We start from the raw sequence: 21,003 nt of genomic DNA, 5'->3' as shown, positions 1-21,003 counted from the left end.
GCAGAAGAACCCTTTTTTCCCCCTTGTGTGTTGATTGCGGGGAGGAGAGACCTTTCTTTGGTCTCCTCTTGCAACGCCTGCTTTTTTCATCTTCTCGTGAGCTCGTGCTCCGAGTGCATGGACCGAACACGGCGGCTGAACTTGAACCGTGGAAAGAAAGAGGAAAAATTAGTGGGAAAAACAGCCACGAGTTGACCACATGTCGCTAAGGGCTTTCAAACCGCAGGTGACATCTCCGTTTGTATACTCTAATTCAGTTCCTTCTGCCAAGATTTCTCTGCAGTGGAGTAATTATCTCGGGTAATTAAAGATCATGTTTCATTTGCTGTAACCTTTTGAGACCTGTAAAAAAAACAAACCCCTGTCTACACAAGTGCAGACGTTTCCAGCGACAAGCCTGATTCTAAAAGGTGATGGGCCCCAAAAAACAAAGGAGTCAAGCTCTTAAAATTAAGAGTTAGGCTCATCAATTAGCTCTTAGGAAAATAGACTCAAAGCGATATCCGCGGTTTCTCTATCTGCGGATTCGCTTATTCGCGGTTTTTTGGCTGCTGGCTCTGCTTCCGCCAAATTATGTCATGATTAAAGTTCCTACCCAGAAACAGCGCATCATCTCATCCGCCAACTGCTCTCGCCTCTCACAGCACAGAACTGAAGACAGCGCAGGAAACGCAAGTGACAAGTGCTTTGAAAACGGACACATCCTTCATGCAGGTCCCTGCCCCGCCCCGCCCCCCTCTCGTTGCGACACAGAGCGGAAGCAGAGCCTACACGAAGCTCAGCTAGCCCCACCAGCGAGATCGAGAGAGGTACTTTCTGCTCTAATTATTCGCGGTTTCAGTTGCAAAAACACTGGCTGTTACAAAAAAACAGCAAATAACATATAAAAAGTTATTTGCGGTTTTTTCATATTCGCGGCCATGGTCCACCCACATCCCCCGCGAATATGGAGGGAGAAGTGTATATTCAGCCAGTGGCACTCAAGGGGAAATTTTACAACTACCACCTTTGCTTAGGCGCCAGACTCACGCCTAACGCCACTATAGGCATGGCTGACGCTGGCACTGGCGTTATGTGCTGGTATGCAGCTCCGGAAGCACGATTCAGGTCAAAACTAGGGGCCAGAAATGTAGGCCTAGACAGTGGCACAGCGGCGCCCCTCTCCCACCCCCCCCACATTACATGCGTGCCCCCTTCCCTTTCCACGTACCTTTTTTACTTCTCCAGTGTGAGCAGCATGCACACGTTGGTGTCGGCTCGCCCTTTGACGCCACTTCCTAGAAGCGGGTCCCGGAAGTCACAACAGAGAGAGCGCCGACGCAGGCAGCAACCTTGCGCCGGGGAAGTTAAAAAGGACCAGGGAAAGGCAAGTAGAAGAGCAGGAGGGGGGGGGGGGGGCGAGAGAGGAGGGGTGCCACACCCTTAGGAAGACCACACCCAGGGCGGACCCCCCTTACTATGCCACTGGGCTAGAAAGCCCTGGCCTAGGTTTCCGGCACCTTCCTGGAGGCGTGATTCTGTAACCGACGTCATCACGTGATTAAGGTGGCTGCCAACAACGGCACTGGTTACAGAATCCAGTTCTCAGGGTTTTGCTGACTACTTCCGGCATTATCCCCACAAATTCAATGGTGGGTCATGTCCAGACTCTGGCATTACATTTCTGGGTACACTTCTCCCTCCGGATTTGCGGGGGATAGGGGCAGAGCCGGACCACGAATGGTGAAATACCGCAAATATCTTCTGGTCCAGCTCTGACCCACCCCCGCCTCCCTCCTGCTTTCCCCCTGGCATCCTGGCCTTATCTGGTGGTCTAGCGGGCTTTCGGGGCAAGAGCGATCTTCCTACGCTCCTGCCCCATGCAGATCGCCAATAGGAAATAGCTGCCGTGAGTTCCCGTAGTTTCTCGAGACTACGACGGGAACTCCCCACAGCCATTTCCTATTGGTGATCTACACGGGGCAGGAGTGTAGGAAGATCGCTCCTGCCCTGAAAGCCCGCTAGACCACCAGGTAAGGCCGGGACGCCGGGGGGAAGGCTAAACTGTGGGGGGTGTTTCTTTTTTTCCCCTCCCCAAAAAATCGCGAAAATGTGAAATCGCGATAGCCGAAACTGCGAATGGGGAGGGGGAAGTGTATATCTAAAAGCATAAAAGCAGACTGATACACGAGTGGTATAAACATAGCCACTTAAGTACAATATTCAGCACTTAAGTGGCTATGGTGTTCCGAATAAAGATAGGATTTAACAGGCTAAGTGTTGACTCTGCCCAAGAGACGTCCCCTCCCAAAAACCACTTTCAGCTTAAGTGCTAGTCAAGCACTTTCAGTGGCCTATAAGAGTTGCCATACTGGAAGAGACTGAAAGGCCATCAAGCCCAGTATCCTCTTTCCAACAGTGATCAATACAGGTCACCAGTTACCTGGCAAGATTTTATGCTGCTTGTCCTATAACTAAGTAAGTTGTGCAGACCTTTCTTAAACCCCGCTAAGCTAACTGCTTTCACCACATTCTCTGGCAACAAATTCCAGAGCTTAATTACACATTGAGTGAAGAAATATTTTCTCTGGTTTGTTTTAAAAATCTACTACTTAGTAGCTTCATCGCATGCCCCATATCCCTAGTATTTTTGGAAAACGTAAACAAGCGATTCACATCTACCCTGCGAACCTCTCCCTATTCAGAATATTGACTATTTAATCATACTCTCTGTATTCTATTTTTTCACCAGTTCTTAATCCATAATAGGATGTTACCTCCTATCCCATAACTTTCTAATTTCTTCAAGGTTCTTTCTGAGATACTTTGTCAAATGTCTTGTGAAAATCCAGATAAACACAAGATTGACAGGCTTATCTTTATTCACCCCCTTGAAGAACTGTAGTAGATTGATGAGGCAAGATTTCCCAAGACTAAATCCATCTTGGTTTTGTCTCATTAATTCAGGCCTATGTATAGGCTTTGAATATTTTTATTTATTTATGTTCTGTCTATCAACGGATGTTGTCTAAGGTACTCAAGCATTTTTGCCCTATCTGATGTACCTGGGGCAATGGGTGAGTTGCCAAGGATCCGAGGCAGCAGTGTGAGGCTTGAACCCATGGCCTCAGGGTGCGGAGGCTGTGGCTCTAACTACTAGGCCAATCCTCCCTCCCCACAACATTTAGCATCCTATTGTAAGATGAATTTTCAGCTGAAAAGGTGAACGCATTTATCAGCCTAACTTAGGAGCTTAACCTTCTTGAATATTGAGCCCACTGAGTCTGAAAATGGGAACTCGAGGACTGGTTTTCTGGGCTGAAACATCCCTCTACCCAGCCCCCACCACCACAATCCTCTCTGATTCATTCAGAACTGACCTGTCTTGGTAGGGGCTCTACCTACTCTAAACCCCACCCCCACCGAGCCTGGTCATTTGACTGACAGTCCTCAGCCCAGACCTCTGGTGCATGGATTTCCTGACTTTCTTACCCTGTGAGTTCTGTCTCTGCAGCATTCCCAGTTCCAAGTGCAACCTAAAACCTGTTTCACTCTTTTGGATTTTGCCAGGTACTTGGGTCCTGGGTTGGCCACTGTTGGAAACAGGATACCGGGATTGATGGAGTTGTGGTCTGTTCCAGTATGGCAGCTCGTATGTTCTCAGCCTGAAAAGCATAAGAAAATCTGGAACCCCGTACGATAGCACAGAGCTAATGCCGTTGGTCATGGAATATGCACATCAGTGTGTCCAATTACCAAACGGAATCTTCAGATCATTAACTAACAACATTCTAATTATCCAGGCTAACAAATTCACTGGCCCGCTCCAAGTGTTTATTCTTTGAGAAAAGGGTAGGGTGGGGTGGGGGTGGGGGATGCTGGTTCAGAGATGGTACTCACGACACAGAGCTTTCTGCAGTCTCCGGAGCTTCATGGCAGTCCTGTACGCTGAGAATCGGACATTGTTCAGGTCAGCTGGGAAGAGAAAGGCCACCATTCGTTACTGCAATAAAACCGTCAGACTGCTGCTAGCAACACCCTGCGACTCCAACTGAAAAAAACAGAGCTTGCAACTTGGAATAAATTACAGGTAGAAAACTCGGAGAACTCCAGATGAGATTCTAGTAAAGGGCAGAAGGTCAATTACTGCAAGCGGGGTGGAAAAGAAGTTTTTCAAGTTTCATTAAAGCTTGAGATACCGCTTGACTTTCCTAAGCGGTTTACATCATACAATATTAAAAATTAATAAACAAACAAAAAAAAAAGTGGGGGTAAGACTACAAATCATACAAAACATAGCAATAAAAATTATTACTAATTCAAAAAAATATGATCATGTCACACTTCTGTTACAAAAAGCACACTGCCTACCAATCTCGCATAGAATAATTTATAAAATCACACTGATAACCTTTAAAATCCAACAAACTAACGCGCCAATATTTCTGGATCGTCTTCTAATACCGTATTTTCCAGTCAGGACACAGATCAACAGAACAACATCTGCTGACTGTCCCTTCTTTAAAAGTAATAGGTACTAGGAGATCTACTATCTTTTCGGTTCTAGCACCCCAGATCTGGAACAACTTACGTGGTGAATCCACACTAGAAAAATTGAAAAGCTTTTGAAAAAGTTACTAGTATAGGGACGCATTTGAGACATGGATAGCATAATTCTTCTATCATTAAAGCATAGGCTCTAATACTTAATTTTAGTCGAATCTCCTTTACCTCTTTTCCACGTTTAGCTATGCTTTCAAGATTAATTTCTATTACCCTCCAATTGTTTTTTCCCTAAATTTATCTCTATTTTCTTTAAAGATTGTAGTTCATCCTCCTTTCCTTTTGTACTGGTAATTATTTGTACGTATACACTGTGGGGCTCATAATCGAAAGAGAAAAACGTCCAAAAACCGGCCTAAGTCGGCACTTGGACGAACATTTCTCAAAAACGTGTTTTGGACGCATTTCTAAACGACCTAGGCCTTCATAGTGACGCTGAACAACCAAAGCTAAACGGGGCGTTTCAGGAGGAGTGTCGAGGGCGGGAGTTGGGCGGGACGTGGGCCGGCTTAGACTTAGTCGTACAGCCCAGGATCGACGGAACTTGGACGTTGTGACTTAGACCATGTAAAACATGGTCTAAGTCACAAAACCCCAGCTAAAGTCACCAGATAAGCACTGAAAACACATAAAACAGACCCCCCCACACACACTACCCCAGTGATCAACAACCCCCTACGCCCATAAAAATTTTAATCACAACTTTATAATTCAGCCTCCAGACCATCATCACCTGGCAGCCTGGCATAGGAAAGCCTAGTTGTCCAGCACAGAGGCAGCTTAAGTCGACTTAGGAGTGGGTTAGGGTTTCATGGAAAGGAGGACCCATGCCCATAAGCCCCTGTAATCACTGCATTGATAATGAAACATGTGCACTGCCCTATACACCCCCAAAACCCTTTTCTAGTGGCATATAAGTGGCTCCTGCAGCCATAAGGGCTATTGGGGTGGTAGATAAGTGGGTCTAGGGGATTCTGGAGGTGGTTTGGGGGGCTCATCATGACCTATAAGGGAGCTGTAGGGAGGAGAAGACATGGCACCCTTTTTGTGAAGTTCACAGCAGTGCCCTGTAAGGTACCCCACTATTTAGGTGGCATGTCTGGGTGTGCAGTCCATCACTTTGCAGACCTCTCCCACGTCCAACAGGGCTTGTTCTAGGCGTTTTGGACTTGGATGGAAATGTGGTATAAAGATAGATGATTTAGTGGCTTGGACGATCAGATCGGCAGGACGTATAATTAAACGATTTTCAAAACGAAAAAAAGTTGGACGTCTCTTTCGAAAATGTGTCTTAAGCTGTTTTTTTACTTTGGACGACTTGCGAGATGGACGTAAATGGACTTAGACGTCCATTTCGATTATGCCCCTCTGTATGTTTATTTGTATAAAGTTGTTTTATTGTTTGTTTTCCAATTTTAAATTGTCATAGCATTGAAGTATTTGACATTGCGCGTACAACAAATTTTTAATAAACTTGAAACTTAAAATAAAAAATAATTGAATGAGGATAAAAATACACAAGGGCGTGCGGAACAACAAAATCACACTTGTGCCACAAGTGCTCCCTGTGACCCCAGAAAAGTCAGTTCACCCCGAGTAGGCCTTGAACCCACATTTGGAAGAATGAGCCCTCTCTTCTGTACAGCTCCCCTTAAGAGACAGCTTCCACCAAACACAAAGCAAAGAAAATCTGCATTTATGTCACACTCTTTCTGCCTTTGGACTTTCCTGGAAGGACGGCTGTGTTTGGTAAGAGGCGGCATGGGTTCTCTGGAACGGCACAAAATACATGATGGCTCAGGGCTCCATCCCCTTCTCCTGTTTTCCTGGCCACGGAGCAGCGCGCTCCTCTGAAGTACATTGTGTGTGTAATTCTAGGAAGGTAACCTAATATAACTTGAAGGCAAATGAATAAGGCTTTCCTGTCTCCAGGCACCTCGAGTCCAGTCAATTTTAATTTCTCAGTTTAATAAGGAAAATTCAGAGGCCCTGGAGACTGGCCAATGGCACAACCACTTGTGCTTCACGCAGATATCTTTCTGAGTGGTGAAAGAAGGACAAGCTCCTGTCCTTTAATTCCTTGTGAAGAGATAAAGATCAATTAACTGTGAATTTACAGAAAAATACACAATTAGGTCAGTAACATGTCTGGCTTTTGTAATCCACAAGTGGGCGCTGTGGGTCAGACAGTCTGGACACTGAGCCAGATTTTTGGGGCTTGTCCTTAAACTTGTTCCAACACCTCAGTGCATGGATTTGGTAAATCTGTGGAGTTTTTCCCAGGTTCCTAGAATCGGGTGGCTACTAACCCATTTTAAAGAGACTGTCAGCATTTTGCAAGCCACACTGATTCAGTGGTAGATCACGGGCTAGTTATGAGGCCCCCAATTTCTCCTTTTGTTAGGGGTAGGGTAAGCAAAACCCATACATGTCTTCTTTTTAGAAGACTGTGCGGGTTTCTGGATGGACTTTCCAAAACCCAACAGTTTGTCTGGGTTTTGGAAAACCCTGATGAGCTCCGGCCACATCTGGAGGGCCTCTGAACATGCGTGTATGATGTCACACACATCCGCGTATGCTCCAGGCCCTCTAGACACTGAAAACACATAAAACAGACCCCCCCACACACACACACTACCCCAGTGATCAACGACCCCAACCCCCATAAAAATTTTAATCACACCTTTAAAATTCAGCCTCCAGACCATCATCACCTGGCAGCCTGGCATAGGAAAGCCTAGTCGTCCAGCACTGAGGCAGCTTAAGTCGTCTTGGGGGTGGGTTAGGGACCCATAGAGAGGAGGCGCCATGCCCATAAGCCCCTGTAATCACTGCATTGATACTTAAATATGTGCACTGCCCTATACACTCCCAAAACCCTTTTGTACTGGCATATAAGTGGCTCCTGCAGCCGTAAGGGCTATTGGGGTGGTAGATAAGTGGGTCTAGGGGATTCTAGAGGTGGTTTGGGGGGCTCACCGTCACCTATAAGGGAGCTGTAGTGAGATGACATGGCACCCTTTTTGTGAAGTTCACAGCAGTGCCCTGTAAGGTACCCCACTATTTAGGTGCCATGTCTGGGTGTTCAGTCCATCACTTTGCAGACCCCTCCCACATCCAACAGGGCTTGTTCTAAGCGTTTTGGACTTGGACGGAAATGTGGTATAAAGATGGACGATTTAGCAGCTTGGACGATCAGATCAGCAGGACGTATAATTAGCAACGTACGGATGGCTTCTGCGCATACGCGGATGCAATGAAGTGACATCACACGCATCACATTACACCAATACATGCGCAGAAGCCGTTCCAATGAGCAAACAGGATGAGGGGGGAGTGGCTCAGGTGGAAGGGGGCGGACCCATGGATCCGGATTTTCGTTTACGGAAATCTGCTAAGCCTAAGTTTTTGTATATGACACAGTTGAACAAAGTGCGCCTGAATATCTCATTGTTTAATATAAATTTGGACCCCAATCCCCGATTTCTCACTTGTCTACAAAAACACCAATATAGATTCAAATTCGGGTGTCACCTCAGTAACAGCAAGGCAAACATCCCTCCAAATACCGTATGCGACTCAGAAACCATACAGCAATCAGACCCTATAGACAGCTCAGCTGGGGGGTGGAGGAGCAGAAACCGGGACCAGTTACGGGGATTTCAAGAACCTGATTCTCAACCCTGATGGTCTTCCCAGCTTTAGGCACTGAAGACTGTAAAGGAAACACAGGTTGTCGGCACCACATTTTTTGGGGGGACACTACCACTAGGTATTTCTAAAGCACTACCGGAGGCACACAACTTACAAAAAGCGTGAATCTATACTGGGCTTGATGGACCACTGGTCTCACCCAGGATGGCTATTCTTATCTTCTATTACGACTTAGGCAAATGTGGGGGAAACCACAGCTTGCCCTGGGATTGCTAGTAAGGAATCTTGCTACTCTTTGGGGATTCCGCATGGAATGCTACTACTCTTTGGGGATTCCGCATGGAATGCTGCTACTCTTTGGGGATTCCGCATGGAATGCTGCTACTATTTGGGGATTCCGCAAGGAATGCTGCTACTCTTTGGGGATTCCGCATGGAATTCTGCTACTCTTTGGAGATTCCGCATGGAATGCTGCTACTCTTTGGGGATTCCGCATGGAATGCTGCTACTCTTTGGGGATTCCGCATGGAATTCTGCTACTCTTTGGGGATTCCGCATGGAATGCTGCTACTCTTTGGGGATTCCGCAAGGAATGCTGCTACTCTTTGGGGATTCCGCATGGAATGCTGCTACTCTTTGGGGATTCCGCATGGAATGCTGCTACTCTTTGGGGATTCCGCATGGAATGCTGCTACTCTTTGGGGATTCCGCATGGAATGCTGCTACTCTTTGGGGATTCCGCATGGAATGCTGCTACTCTTTGGGGATTCCACATGGAACGCTGCTACTCTTTGGGGATTCCGCATGGAACGCTGCTACTCTTTGGGGATTCCGCATGGAATGCTGCTAATCTTTGGGGATTCCACATGGAATGCTGCTACTCTTTGGGGATTCCACATGGAATGCTGCTACTCTTTGGGGATTCCGCATGGAATGCTGCTACTATTTGGGGATTCCGCATGGAATGCTGCTACTATTTGGGGATTCCGCATGGAATGCTGAAACTCTTTGGGGATTCCACATGGAATGCTGAAACTCTTTGGGGATTCCGCATGGAATGCTGCTACTCTTTGGGGATTCCCCATGGAATGCTGCTACTATTTGGGGATTCCGCATGGAATGCTGCTACTCTTTGGGGATTCCACATGGAATGCTGCTACTATTTGGGGTTCCAGAATCTTGCTACTCCTTCGGAATTCCGCATGGAATGCTGCTACTCTTTGGGGATTCCACATGGAATGCTGCTACTATTTGGAGGTTCCGCATGGAATGCTGCTACTCTTTGGGGTTCCAGAATCTTGCTACTCTTTGGGGATTCCACATGGAATGCTACTACTATTTGGGATTCCAGAATCTTGCTACTCTTTGGGGATTCCACATGGAATGCTGCTACTCTATGGGGATTCTGCATGGAATGCTGCTGCTCTATGGGGATTCCGCAAGGAATGCTGCTACTCTTTGGGGATTCCGCATGGAATGCTGCTACTCTATGGGGATTCCGCATGGAATGCTGCTACTCTTTGGGGATTCCACATGGAATGCTGCTACTCTTTGGGGATTCCGCATGGAATGCTGCTACTATTTGGGGATTCCGCATGGAATGCTACTACTCTTTGGGGTTCCAGAATCTTGCTACTCTTTGGGGATTCCACATGGAATGCTACTACTATTTGGGGATTCTGCATGGAATGCTGCTACTCTTTGGGGATTCCACATGGAATGCTGCTACTATTTGGGGTTCCAGAATCTTACTACTCTTTGGGAATTCCGCATGGAATGATGCTATTTGTTCTGGAATCTTGATACTCTTTGGGAATTCCACATGGAATGCTGCTACTATTTGGGGTTCCAGAATCTTGCTACTTTTTGGGGATTCTGCATGGAATGATGCTACTATTTGGTGTTCTGGAATCTTGATACTCTTTGGGAATTCTGCATGGAATACTTCTACAATTTGGGGTTCCAGAATCTTGCTACTTTTGGGGGATTCCGCATGGAATTCTGCTACTCTTTAGGGATTCCACATGGAACGCTGCTACTCTTTGGGGATTCCGCATGGAACGCTGCTACTCTTTGGGGATTCCGCATGGAATGCTGCTACTCTTTGGAGATTCCGCATGGACTTCTGCTACTCTTTGGGGATTCCGCATGGAATGCTGCTACTCTTTGGAGATTCCACATGGAACGCTGCTACTCTTTGGAGTTCCGGAATCTTTTTTTTTTATTATTTATTATTTATTTATTAATTTATTATTAATTAATTAATTTTTATTATTTATTATTTATTTTTATATATTTACTGGAGTTCCGGAATCTTGATACTCTTTGGGGATTCCTGAATGGAATGCTGCTACTCTTTGGGGATTCCCCATGGAATGCTGCTACTATTTGGGGATTCCGCATGGAATGCTGCTACTCTTTGGGGATTCCACATGGAATGATGCTACTATTTGGGGATTCCGCATGGAATGCTGCTACTCTTTGGGGATTCCACATGGAATGCTGCTACTATTTGGGGTTCCAGAATCTTACTACTCTTTGGGAATTCCGCATGGAATGATGCTATTTGTTCTGGAATCTTGATACTCTTTGGGAATTCCACATGGAATGCTGCTACTATTTGGGGTTCCAGAATCTTGCTACTTTTTGGGGATTCTGCATGGAATGATGCTACTATTTGGTGTTCTGGAATCTTGATACTCTTTGGGAATTCTGCATGGAATACTTCTACAATTTGGGGTTCCAGAATCTTGCTACTTTTGGGGGATTCCGCATGGAATTCTGCTACTCTTTAGGGATTCCACATGGAACGCTGCTACTCTTTGGGGATTCCGCATGGAACGCTGCTACTCTTTGGGGATTCCGCATGGAATGCTGCTACTCTTTGGAGATTCCGCATGGACTTCTGCTACTCTTTGGGGATTCCGCATGGAATGCTGCTACTCTTTGGAGATTCCACATGGAACGCTGCTACTCTTTGGAGTTCCGGAATCTTTTTTTTTTATTATTTATTATTTATTTATTAATTTATTATTAATTAATTAATTTTTATTATTTATTATTTATTTTTATATATTTACTGGAGTTCCGGAATCTTGATACTCTTTGGGGATTCCTGAATGGAATGCTGCTACTCTTTGGGGATTCCCCATGGAATGCTGCTACTATTTGGGGATTCCGCATGGAATGCTGCTACTCTTTGGGGATTCCACATGGAATGATGCTACTATTTGGGGATTCCGCATGGAATGCTGCTACTCTTTGGGGATTCCACATGGAATGCTGCTACTATTTGGGGTTCCAGAATCTTACTACTCTTTGGGAATTCCGCATGGAATGATGCTATTATTTGTTCTGGAATCTTGATACTCTTTGGGAATTCCACATGGAATGCTGCTACTATTTGGGGTTCCAGAATCTTGCTACTTTTGGGGATTCTGCATGGAATGATGCTACTATTTGGTGTTCTGGAATCTTGATACTCTTTGGGAATTCTGCATGGAATACTTCTACAATTTGGGGTTCCAGAATCTTGCTACTTTTGGGGGATTCCGCATGGAATGCTGCTACTCTTTAGGGATTCCACATGGAACGCTGCTACTCTTTGGGGATTCCGCATGGAACGCTGCTACTCTTTGGGGATTCCGCATGGACTGCTGCTACTCTTTGGGGATTCCGCATGGAACGCTGCTACTCTTTGGAGATTCCGCATGGAATGCTGCTACTCTTTGGAAATTCCGCATGGAACGCTGCTACTCTTTGGAGTTCCGGAATCTTTTTTTTTTTATTATTTATTTATTAATTTATTATTAATTAATTAATTTTTATTATTTATTATTTATTTTTATTTATTTATTGGAATTCCGGAATCTTGATACTCTTTGGGGATTCCGCATGGAACGCTGCTACTCTTTGGAGATTCCGCATGGAATGCTGCTACTCCTTGGGTTTTGGCCAGGTACTAGGGACCTGGATTGGCCACTGTGAAAACAGGCTACTGGGCTTAATGGACCATTGGTCTGACCCAGTAAGACTATTCTTATGTTCTACAGATAGGTCAGCTCCCGCAGAACCCAAAATGAAAGGAGTTAGGAGTCGAAAGCACTCTCCAAGAGGTGGGCTGCCATTTATAAATGGTCCCTGCTCAGAAGAGCTTACAATCTAACTTGGACAGACAGACATTGAAGGTAGGGGATGCAGAACCCAAGGTGAGAGGAGTTAGGAGTCGAAAGCACTCTCCAAGAGGTGGGCTTTTTAACTGGGCCTTGAACACTGTCAGAGACGGAGCCCGCCGTGGGGATTGGGGCAGCTTGTTCCAAGTATACGGCGCAGCAAGGCAGAAGGGACGGAGTCTGGGGCAGTTGAAGTCCGAGGCCTTTTTTTCTCAACTTATTGAAAGATCAGTGGCTTCATTCTTGGAAGGGCTATTGTTAGGGTTACCAGACTTTACTATTGTAAAATCCGGACTCATGGCCCCGTCCCCAGGCCTGCCCAGTTCCAACGAGGCCCATCCCTTTCCGCCTAAGTCATGCCCTATTCCACTCCAACCTTGCCCCTAGCCCCACCCCCCTCAATCTGTTTTTGTGCTCGGAGCCGCGTCCGGAATTCATCTGGCATGTGCAGGTGTAATGTGATGACATCACATGAATGCATGTGTACGACCTCACCGCATTGCATCCATGCATATGCCAATGCCATCCCGACGCGGTCTCAAGCTGGAAGCTTTTCAAAATCTGGACAAAGTGCCGGGTTTTGAAATGTCATCTAGATGCCTGGACATATTCTGTTAAAAGAGGACGTGGCCGGTAAGTCTGGACATCTGGTAACCCTAGCTATTGTTCTCAAATCAATCACTGGACTCTGAACGTGGTGGTCAGTCCCTACTATGAATGACATAATTAGATTTCACAGCGATTAAGAAACCTTATGACATCATTTTTGTATTTCTCCTAAACTTTTAAACCACTTTGAGGCTAATAATTAAACTCATGGCAGAGGATGCAGTTTCGTGAGTATGAGTGTAAGCAGGGCCGCCATCAGAAATTTCTGGGCCCCTTACTGAGCAATCCTATTGGGCCCCCCCACGCACCCCTTCCCCCCCACTTTTGTCCGGGGGGGTGCTATCAGGAAATCGGCAGGGGACAAAAAAAAGTATGACAGCAGTGTTTATTGTTGTGCACAGCAGAAGCATAATACAGGAATTTGTGTTATGGTGGCCTAGGACCAATGTTCCCTCTAAGGATTGATGAGGTATTTGCAAAAAAAAAAATATGCATGAGCGACAAGTTACATATTCCACAAATTTATGAGCAGGCGCGGAGGATGCATTTTTAAACAAATGTAGTTTATCCTTGTACTCCTTATGTAATTTTAATCATCTATGGATATGTTTGTATGTTTATTGTTCAAATGGTTTTATTTATTTCCCCAAATTTATTTTTGTTATACGCATTGAAAATATTTGATATTGCGTTTAAATCAAAATCTCAATAAACTTGAAACTTGAAACAAGTGCCCGTGAGATTGTGGGAGGGTTAAATACTCAAAACTTAGAAGAATAACAATTTACTTAAAGTTTTTGCTACGCCAGCTTTCTGGTATCTTTACATACAGTGGCGTACCTAGCATATGTAACACCCGGGGCCCATCATTTTTTGGCACCCCCCCCATCTGTACGAAAAACATGATTTTTAGTAACAAGCCACACGTCACACCTAGGAAAAGGCAGCATCTTACATATTGCAGTGAGCAGTACATCAATACACCCATTGTAAAACTATACAAGCCAGACCAGCACAGATTAATCCTACACCGTCAATCCTAACAGAAAACCATGTCTTTCGAACACAGAACACAGAAAACACCTTCGCCTAGTATGGAATATGTCATCACAAACAACCCCTCCCCCTTTTACAAAACTGTAGTGTGGATTTTAGCCACAGTGGTAACAGCCCTGACGCTCATAGAATTCTGAGCATCAGAGCTGCTACCACCACGGCTGGCGCTAAAAAAAAGCTCCACAGTTTTGTAAAAGGGGGGATAAAATAGAAATACACAGCTTCAACGCTCTAGCTCAGATGTGCCCAAACTTTTTGAGCTTGTGAGCTACTTTAAAATGACCAAGTCAAAATGATCTACCAAAAATAAAATTAAAAAACACAAAGCACACTATACGCTGAGAAAATGTTAATTATCATTCCTATTCTGGGTTTTTTTCAAAGAGGTCAAGGTAGATGACTCTATGCGTCGTCACCTCAGTAACAACCATACATAAATAGACAAATATACCCCCCATCCTTTTTATTAAACCACAATAGCAGTTTTTAGCGCAGGGAACTGCACTAAATGCCCAGCGCTGCTCTCGACGCTCATAGGCTCCCTGCACTAAAAAACACTATTGCGATTTAGTAAAAGGGGGCCATAGTGCAAAATATAGACAGCATATATAAATTCAGACACATTTTGATCACTAAATTGAAAATAAAATCATTTTCCTACCTTTGTTTGGTAATTTCATCTGGATGCACTTTATTCTTCTGACTGTGCATCCAATATTTCTTCTCTTCTTTCAGCCTCCTGTATGCTTCCTCTCCTCCAGATCTCATTCCCTCCCCCAACTTTTTCTTTCTTTCTCTATGTCTGTCTTTCTCTGATTCTGTGCCCCATTTTTTTGCTTTGTTTCTGGTTCCCTGTCCCCCCCCTTCTTTCTTTTTTCCTTCCTTCCTCCGTGCCCCATTTTTTGCTTTTTTTTCTGGCTCCCTGTCCCCCCCCCCCCACACACCTTCTTTCTTTCTTCTTTCCTGCCTCCCCCATGCCACCACCGCCGTGGAATAGGCTGCTGCCGCTGCCGCAATCAGGAACAGGATGAAATCTCCCTGCTTCTCTTCTGCATGGGGCCGATCAACTCTCGCCGCCCGACGTCAATTCTAACGTTGGAAAGGACGTTCCGGGCAGCCAGGCAGCGATTGGCTAGCCAGAACGTCCTCTCGATGTCAGAATTGACATCGGGCCGCCGCGAGAGTTGGTCGGCCCCGCAGGGAAGAGAAGCAGGGAGATCAAAGACACGGTGCCGGCCTGATCCCCGATGGCAGCAGTGAGAAGGGAAGGGAAGCAGGTTGGGCACCACTGCTCTAGACGAGCCGCATTCTAGGGAGAACAGTGGGCCGCCCCCCCTCTTGGTACGCCACTGGAGCAGCAGCGTGTCTGGCCGGCTCATTCGTTCAAAGCCGCGGGTGGCGGCTCCTTGCGAGATCCGCGCCTGCGTCTGAAGCCTCTCTGATGGTGTGACGTCAGAGAGGCTTCCGATGCAGGAGTGGATAGCGCAAGGAGCCGCCAACCCGCGGCTTTGAACGAATGAGCCGGCTGCTGCTCCAAAAGGAAGAGAATGATGCCTCCATAAAACCTGGAGAGCCACACGCGGGCCGCGTGTTTGAGACCGCTGCCTTAGAGGGAACACTGCCTAGGAACCTGGGGGAGCCCGGGCCCCCTGTCACCTCCGGGCCCCTGAATGCAGGACTGGTAGTACTGCCCTGATGGTGGCCCTGAGTGTAAGCTCACTTGAGAACTGACTTAAGATGCTACATGAGGTTTAACTGTTTCTCCCCGCGATGCTAGAAAGCACACAGAGAGCTGGCTACATATCTGCATATTTGGTGGCTGGGAGGAACAGAGACAGACCCAGAGATGCTGGATCTGAAGATTGGTTTTTTGACTGCATTGTCTCTCTGCAGGAGTCACTGCTGTGTGTGGCTGTTATCCATAGGGAGACAGAAGGTGTTGGAAAAATGCTGACAAATCGCAGTTCACAACAGTTAAAATAAAACGTTGACAGGCCTACTACATGAGAAAATTGATTGCTTTTAATCAAGGACACCAAGATGCTACGGGGCTCTTTTTCAAAGCACACAGACGCCTCAAGTTGCCCCCCTAAAATGCCCATCTGCCAAAAATGTCCAAACTGTGATTCCGGAATGGCACAATTTGGACATGCTACATTGCCCATGGCCATTTTTATAAAAAGGGTGGCAGATGAGTGGAACAGTCTCCTGGTAGAGGTGGTGGAGACAGAGACTGTGTCTGAATTCAAGAAAGCCTGGGATAGTCATGTGGGATCTCTTAGAGAGAGGAAGAGATACTGGTTACTGCGGATGGGCAGACTGGATGGGCCATTTGGCCTTTATCTGCCATCATGTTTCTATAACCATAAAGTTCTATGACATCACAACGCAGGTGGACAAAGCCTTAGCCTATAGGAAGAGGAGATGCAAATGTCAAGAGCCTTAGGGGCTCATAATTGAAAGAGAAAAATGTCCAAAAACCGGCCTAAGTCGGCATTTGGACGAACATTTCCCAAATACGTCCAAGTGCCAATAATAAAAACGGGTTTTGGATTTACAGTATTTCTAAACGACCTAGGCCTTCATAGTGCTGCTGAACGACCAAAGCTAAACGGGGTGTTTCGGGAGGAGTGTCGAGGGCAGGAGTTGGGCGGGACGTGGGCCGGCTTAGACTTAGACGTACAGCATGTATAACCGAAAGTTATACAACAGAGCCTAGACGGAACTTGGACGTTGTGACTTAGACCATGTAAAACATGGTCTAAGTCACAAAAACCCACCTACAGTCACCAGATAAGCACTGCAAACACATAAAACAGATCCCCACACACTACCCGAGTGATCACCGACTCCCCCACCCCCATAAAAATTTTAATCACACCTTTAAAATTCAGCCTCCAGAACATCATCACCTGGCTGTCTGGCATAGGAAAGCCTAGTCGTCCAGCACAGAGGCAGCTTAATTCATCTTGGGGGTGGGTTAGGGACCCATAGAGAAGAGGACCCATGCCCATAAGTCCCTGTAATCACTGCATTGATACTTAAACATGTGCACTCCCCTATACACCCCTAAACCCTTTTGTACTGGCATATAAGTAGCTCCTGTAGCCATAAGGGCTATTGGGGTGGTAGATAAGTGGGTCTAGGGGATTCTAGAGGTGGTTTGGGGGGCTCACTATGACCTATAAGGGAGCTGTAGTGAGATGACATGGCACCCTTTTTGTGAAGTTCACAGCAGTGCCCTGTAAGGTACCCCACTATTTAGGTGCCATGTCTGGGTGTTCAGTCCATCACTTTGCAGACCCCTCCCACATCCAACAGGGCTTGTTCTAGGCATTTTTGACTTGGACGAAAAGTTGGACGAAAATGTGGTATAAAGATGATGATTTAGCGACTTGGATGATCAGATCGGCAGGATGTATAATTAGACGATTTTCGAAATAAAAAAAATTTGATGTATTTTTCGAAAATGTGTCCTAAGCTGTTTTTTTACTTTGGATGACTTGCGACTTAGACGCAAACGGACTTAGACGTCCCTTTCGATTATGCCCCTCCACGCCAATAGGGAGAGGAGGAGATAGTGGATGTTGCAGATGGGAGACTGGATGGTCCATTTGGCCTTTATCTGTCATCATGTTTCTATGTATCGCGCGATGGTGCGCCCACATCTGGAGTACTGTGTCCAATATTGGTCACCGTACCTCAAAAAGGACATGGTGATACTTGAGAGGGTTCAGAGAAGAGTGACGAAATTGATAAAAGGTATGGAGAACCTTTCATACGCAGACAGGTTAGAAAGGCTGGGGCTCTTCTCCCTGGAAAAGCGGAGACTCAGAGAAGACATGATAGAGACTTTCAAGATCATGAAGGGCATAGAGAAGGTAGAAAGGGACAGATTCTTCAGGCTATTGGGAACCACTAGAACAAGGGGGCACTCAGAGAAATTGAAAGGGGACAAGTTCAGAACCAATGCTAGGAAATTCTTTTTCACTCAGAGGGTGGTGAACACCTGGAATGCGCTTCCGAAGGTTGTGATAGGACAGAGTACACTACCGGGTTTCAAAGAAGGATTGGATAAATTCCTGAAGGATACAGGGATATAGATAGAGGTAGAGATAGGCTATGAAAGGGTATAGATAGAAGGACAAGAGGGATTAAAGGGTTTAGACAGGGATCACCTTACAGGTCATGGACCTGATGGGCTGCCGGGGGAGCGGACTGCTGGGCGCGATGGACCTCTGGTCTGACCCAGTGGAGGCAACTTCTTATGTTTCTATAACCATAAAGTTCTATGACATCACAATGCAGGTGTAAAGAGCCTTAGCCTATAGGGAGAGGAGATGCAAATGTTGAGAGCCTTAGCCAATAGGGAGAGGAGGAGATAGTGGATGCTCTGGATGGGCCATTTGGCCTTTATCTGGTGAGGTGCCAGAGGACTGGAAATTGGCAAATGTCACACCGATCTTCAAGAAGGGATCGAGGGGTGACCCCGGGAACTACAGGCCGGTGAGCCTGACTTCAATAATAGGGAAGATGGTGGAAGCTATGATCAAGGACGGCATTTGCGAGCACATCGAGAGGAATGGCCTACTGAGAACAAGCCAGCACGGATTCTGTAAGGGAAGGTCGTGCCTAACGAACCTTCTGTACTTCTTTGAGGGAATAAGCAGTCGGATGGACAATGGGGAGCCCATAGACATCATTTACCTCGACTTTCAAAAGGCTTTCGACAAGGTGCCACATGAAAGGCTACTTAAGAAACTGTGGAGCCACGGGGTGGGAGGGGATGTGCACAGATGGATCAAGCACTGGCTGTCGGGTAGACTGCAGAGGGTTGGAGTAAAGGGCCAATATTCTGACTGGCGGGGAGTCACGAGCGGTGTGCCACAGGGATCGGTGCTGGGGCCTTTACTCTTTAACATATTCATCAATGACCTGGAAGAGGAGGCAAAGTGTGAGGTTATAAAATTCGCAGACGATACCAAACTGTGCGGCAGAGTTAGGACCAGGGAGGAGTGTGAGGACCTACAAAGGGACCTGGACAAGCTGGAAGACTGGGCAAACAAATGGCAAATGCGCTTCAATGTGGACAAATGCAAGGTCATGCATATAGGGAAAAAGAACCCGTTGTTCAACTACAAATTGGGGGGGGTATTGTTGGGAGACAGCAGACTCGAGAGAGACTTGGGTGTGCTGGTGGATGCATCACTGAAGCCATCTGCACAGTGCGCAGCAGCCTCGAAAAAAGCCAACAGGATGCTGGGCATCATAAAGAAGGGCATAACAACCAGAACACGGGAAGTCATCATGCCATTGTATCGAGCGATGGTGCGTCCGCATCTGGAATACTGCGTTCAGTATTGGTCGCCGCACCTCAAGAAGGACATGGCGGTACTTGAGAGAGTCCAAAGGAGAGCAACGAAACTGGTAAAGGGGCTGGAACACTGCCCATATGCCGAGAGATTGGATAGGCTGAGGCTCTTCTCTCTGGAAAAAAGGAGGCTCAGGGGAGATATGATAGAGACCTTCAAGATCATGAGGGGCATAGAGAGGGTGGATAGGGACAGATTCTTCAGACTGAAGGGGACAGCAAATACGAGGGGGCATTCTGAGAAACTGAAGGGAGACAGGTTCAAAACAAATGCAAGGAAGTTTTTTTTCACCCAAAGGGTCGTGGACACTTGGAATGCGCTACCGGAGGAAGTGATCAGGCAGAGTACGGTACAGGGATTCAAGCAGGGATTGGATGGATTCCTGAGGGATAGAGGGATCGTGGGGTACTGAGCAAACCAACCTGGTCGTGCATGTGCAAGACCGGAGGGCTAGGACTTCGATAGGAGGGCAGAACTTAAATGGGAAACCAAGGTGGCAAGGGAGCCCCTTCTGATGATTCAGACAGGCCTTGACCTGTTTTTGGACGCCGCGGGAGCGGACTGCTGGGCAAGATGGACCTGTGGTCTGATCCGGCAGAGGCACTGCTTATGTTCTTATGTTCTTATCTGTCCTCATGTTTCTCTAACCATAAAGTTCTATGACATCACAATGCAGGTGTAAAGAGCCTTAGCCTATAGGGAGAGGAGATGCAAATGTTGAGAGCCTTAGCCAATAAGGAGAGGAGGAGATAGTGGATGCTGCGGATGGGCCATTTGGCCTTTATCTGCCATCATGTTTCTATAACCATAAAGTTCTATGACATCACAATGCAGGGGTAAAGAGCCTTAGCCAATAGGAAGAGGAGATGCAAATGTTAAGAGCCTTAGCCAATAGGGAGAGGAGGAGATAGTGGATGCTCTGGATGGGCCATTTGGCCTTTATCTGTCCTCATGTTTCTCTAACCATAAAGTTCTATGACATCACAATGCAGGTGTAAAGAGCCTTAGCCTATAGGGAGAGGAGATGCAAATGTTAAGAGCCTTAGCCAATAGGGAGAGGAGGAGATAGTGGATGCTGCAGATGGGCAGATTGGATGGGCCATTTGGCCTTTATTTTCCATCATGTTTCTCTGTTTCTATTGGAGGATGTCTAGCAGTGATAATCGAACAAGAAGAAATGTCTATGTCTAAAAAAGGGATGTTTTTATTTAGGTCTGTTTCAGTCACATCCAGGGTAGAAAAAGGTGCTCTGATGAGCAACCGACTACTGGAGGGATTAAAGCCTGACTCCTCCTTCATCTCTAGGGGTTGCTAAAAGTCAAACCAAAAGGAATACTATACTCCAGAAGGGCATTCTGAAGAAAGCAGAACAAACCCAGAGGACTAGCCTAATGGTTCAAGAAATGGACTATAAACCAGATGATCCGAGTTCAATTCCCACCTCAGTTCTACCCTTCAGAAACAGACATATTCCTACCATACCTACTGTGCATATTGGATCTTTAGCCAGTAGGGTCTGCTGGTTGAAATGTCTCCATTTCATTTCCATTCGATGTTCACATTTGATGTTCCGTGGAACCTATGATTTATTTGGTTCT

At 46.3% G+C, this 21,003-nt stretch overlaps 1 protein-coding gene across 13 annotated transcripts in view; it reads right to left on the bottom strand.

Annotated features, from left to right (window-relative positions):
- The window catches only part of DMD (dystrophin), a 2,510,493-nt gene that overhangs the window by 103,141 nt on the left and 2,386,349 nt on the right, over positions 1–21,003 (bottom strand). For all 13 annotated transcript variants that reach the window (XM_033949686.1, XM_033949693.1, XM_033949692.1 and 10 more), the window contains one exon: positions 3,880–3,954. In XM_033949686.1, coding sequence (XP_033805577.1) covers positions 3,880–3,954 — 75 coding nt within the window. The remainder of the gene's footprint in view (positions 1–3,879; positions 3,955–21,003) is intronic.

Source organism: Geotrypetes seraphini, chromosome 6 (assembly GCF_902459505.1).
Source record: "Geotrypetes seraphini chromosome 6, aGeoSer1.1, whole genome shotgun sequence".
Classification (NCBI taxonomy): Eukaryota; Metazoa; Chordata; class Amphibia; order Gymnophiona; family Dermophiidae; genus Geotrypetes; species Geotrypetes seraphini.
Note: the sequence above shows the minus strand (reverse complement) of the source record. Positions and strands in the feature narration are given on the sequence as shown.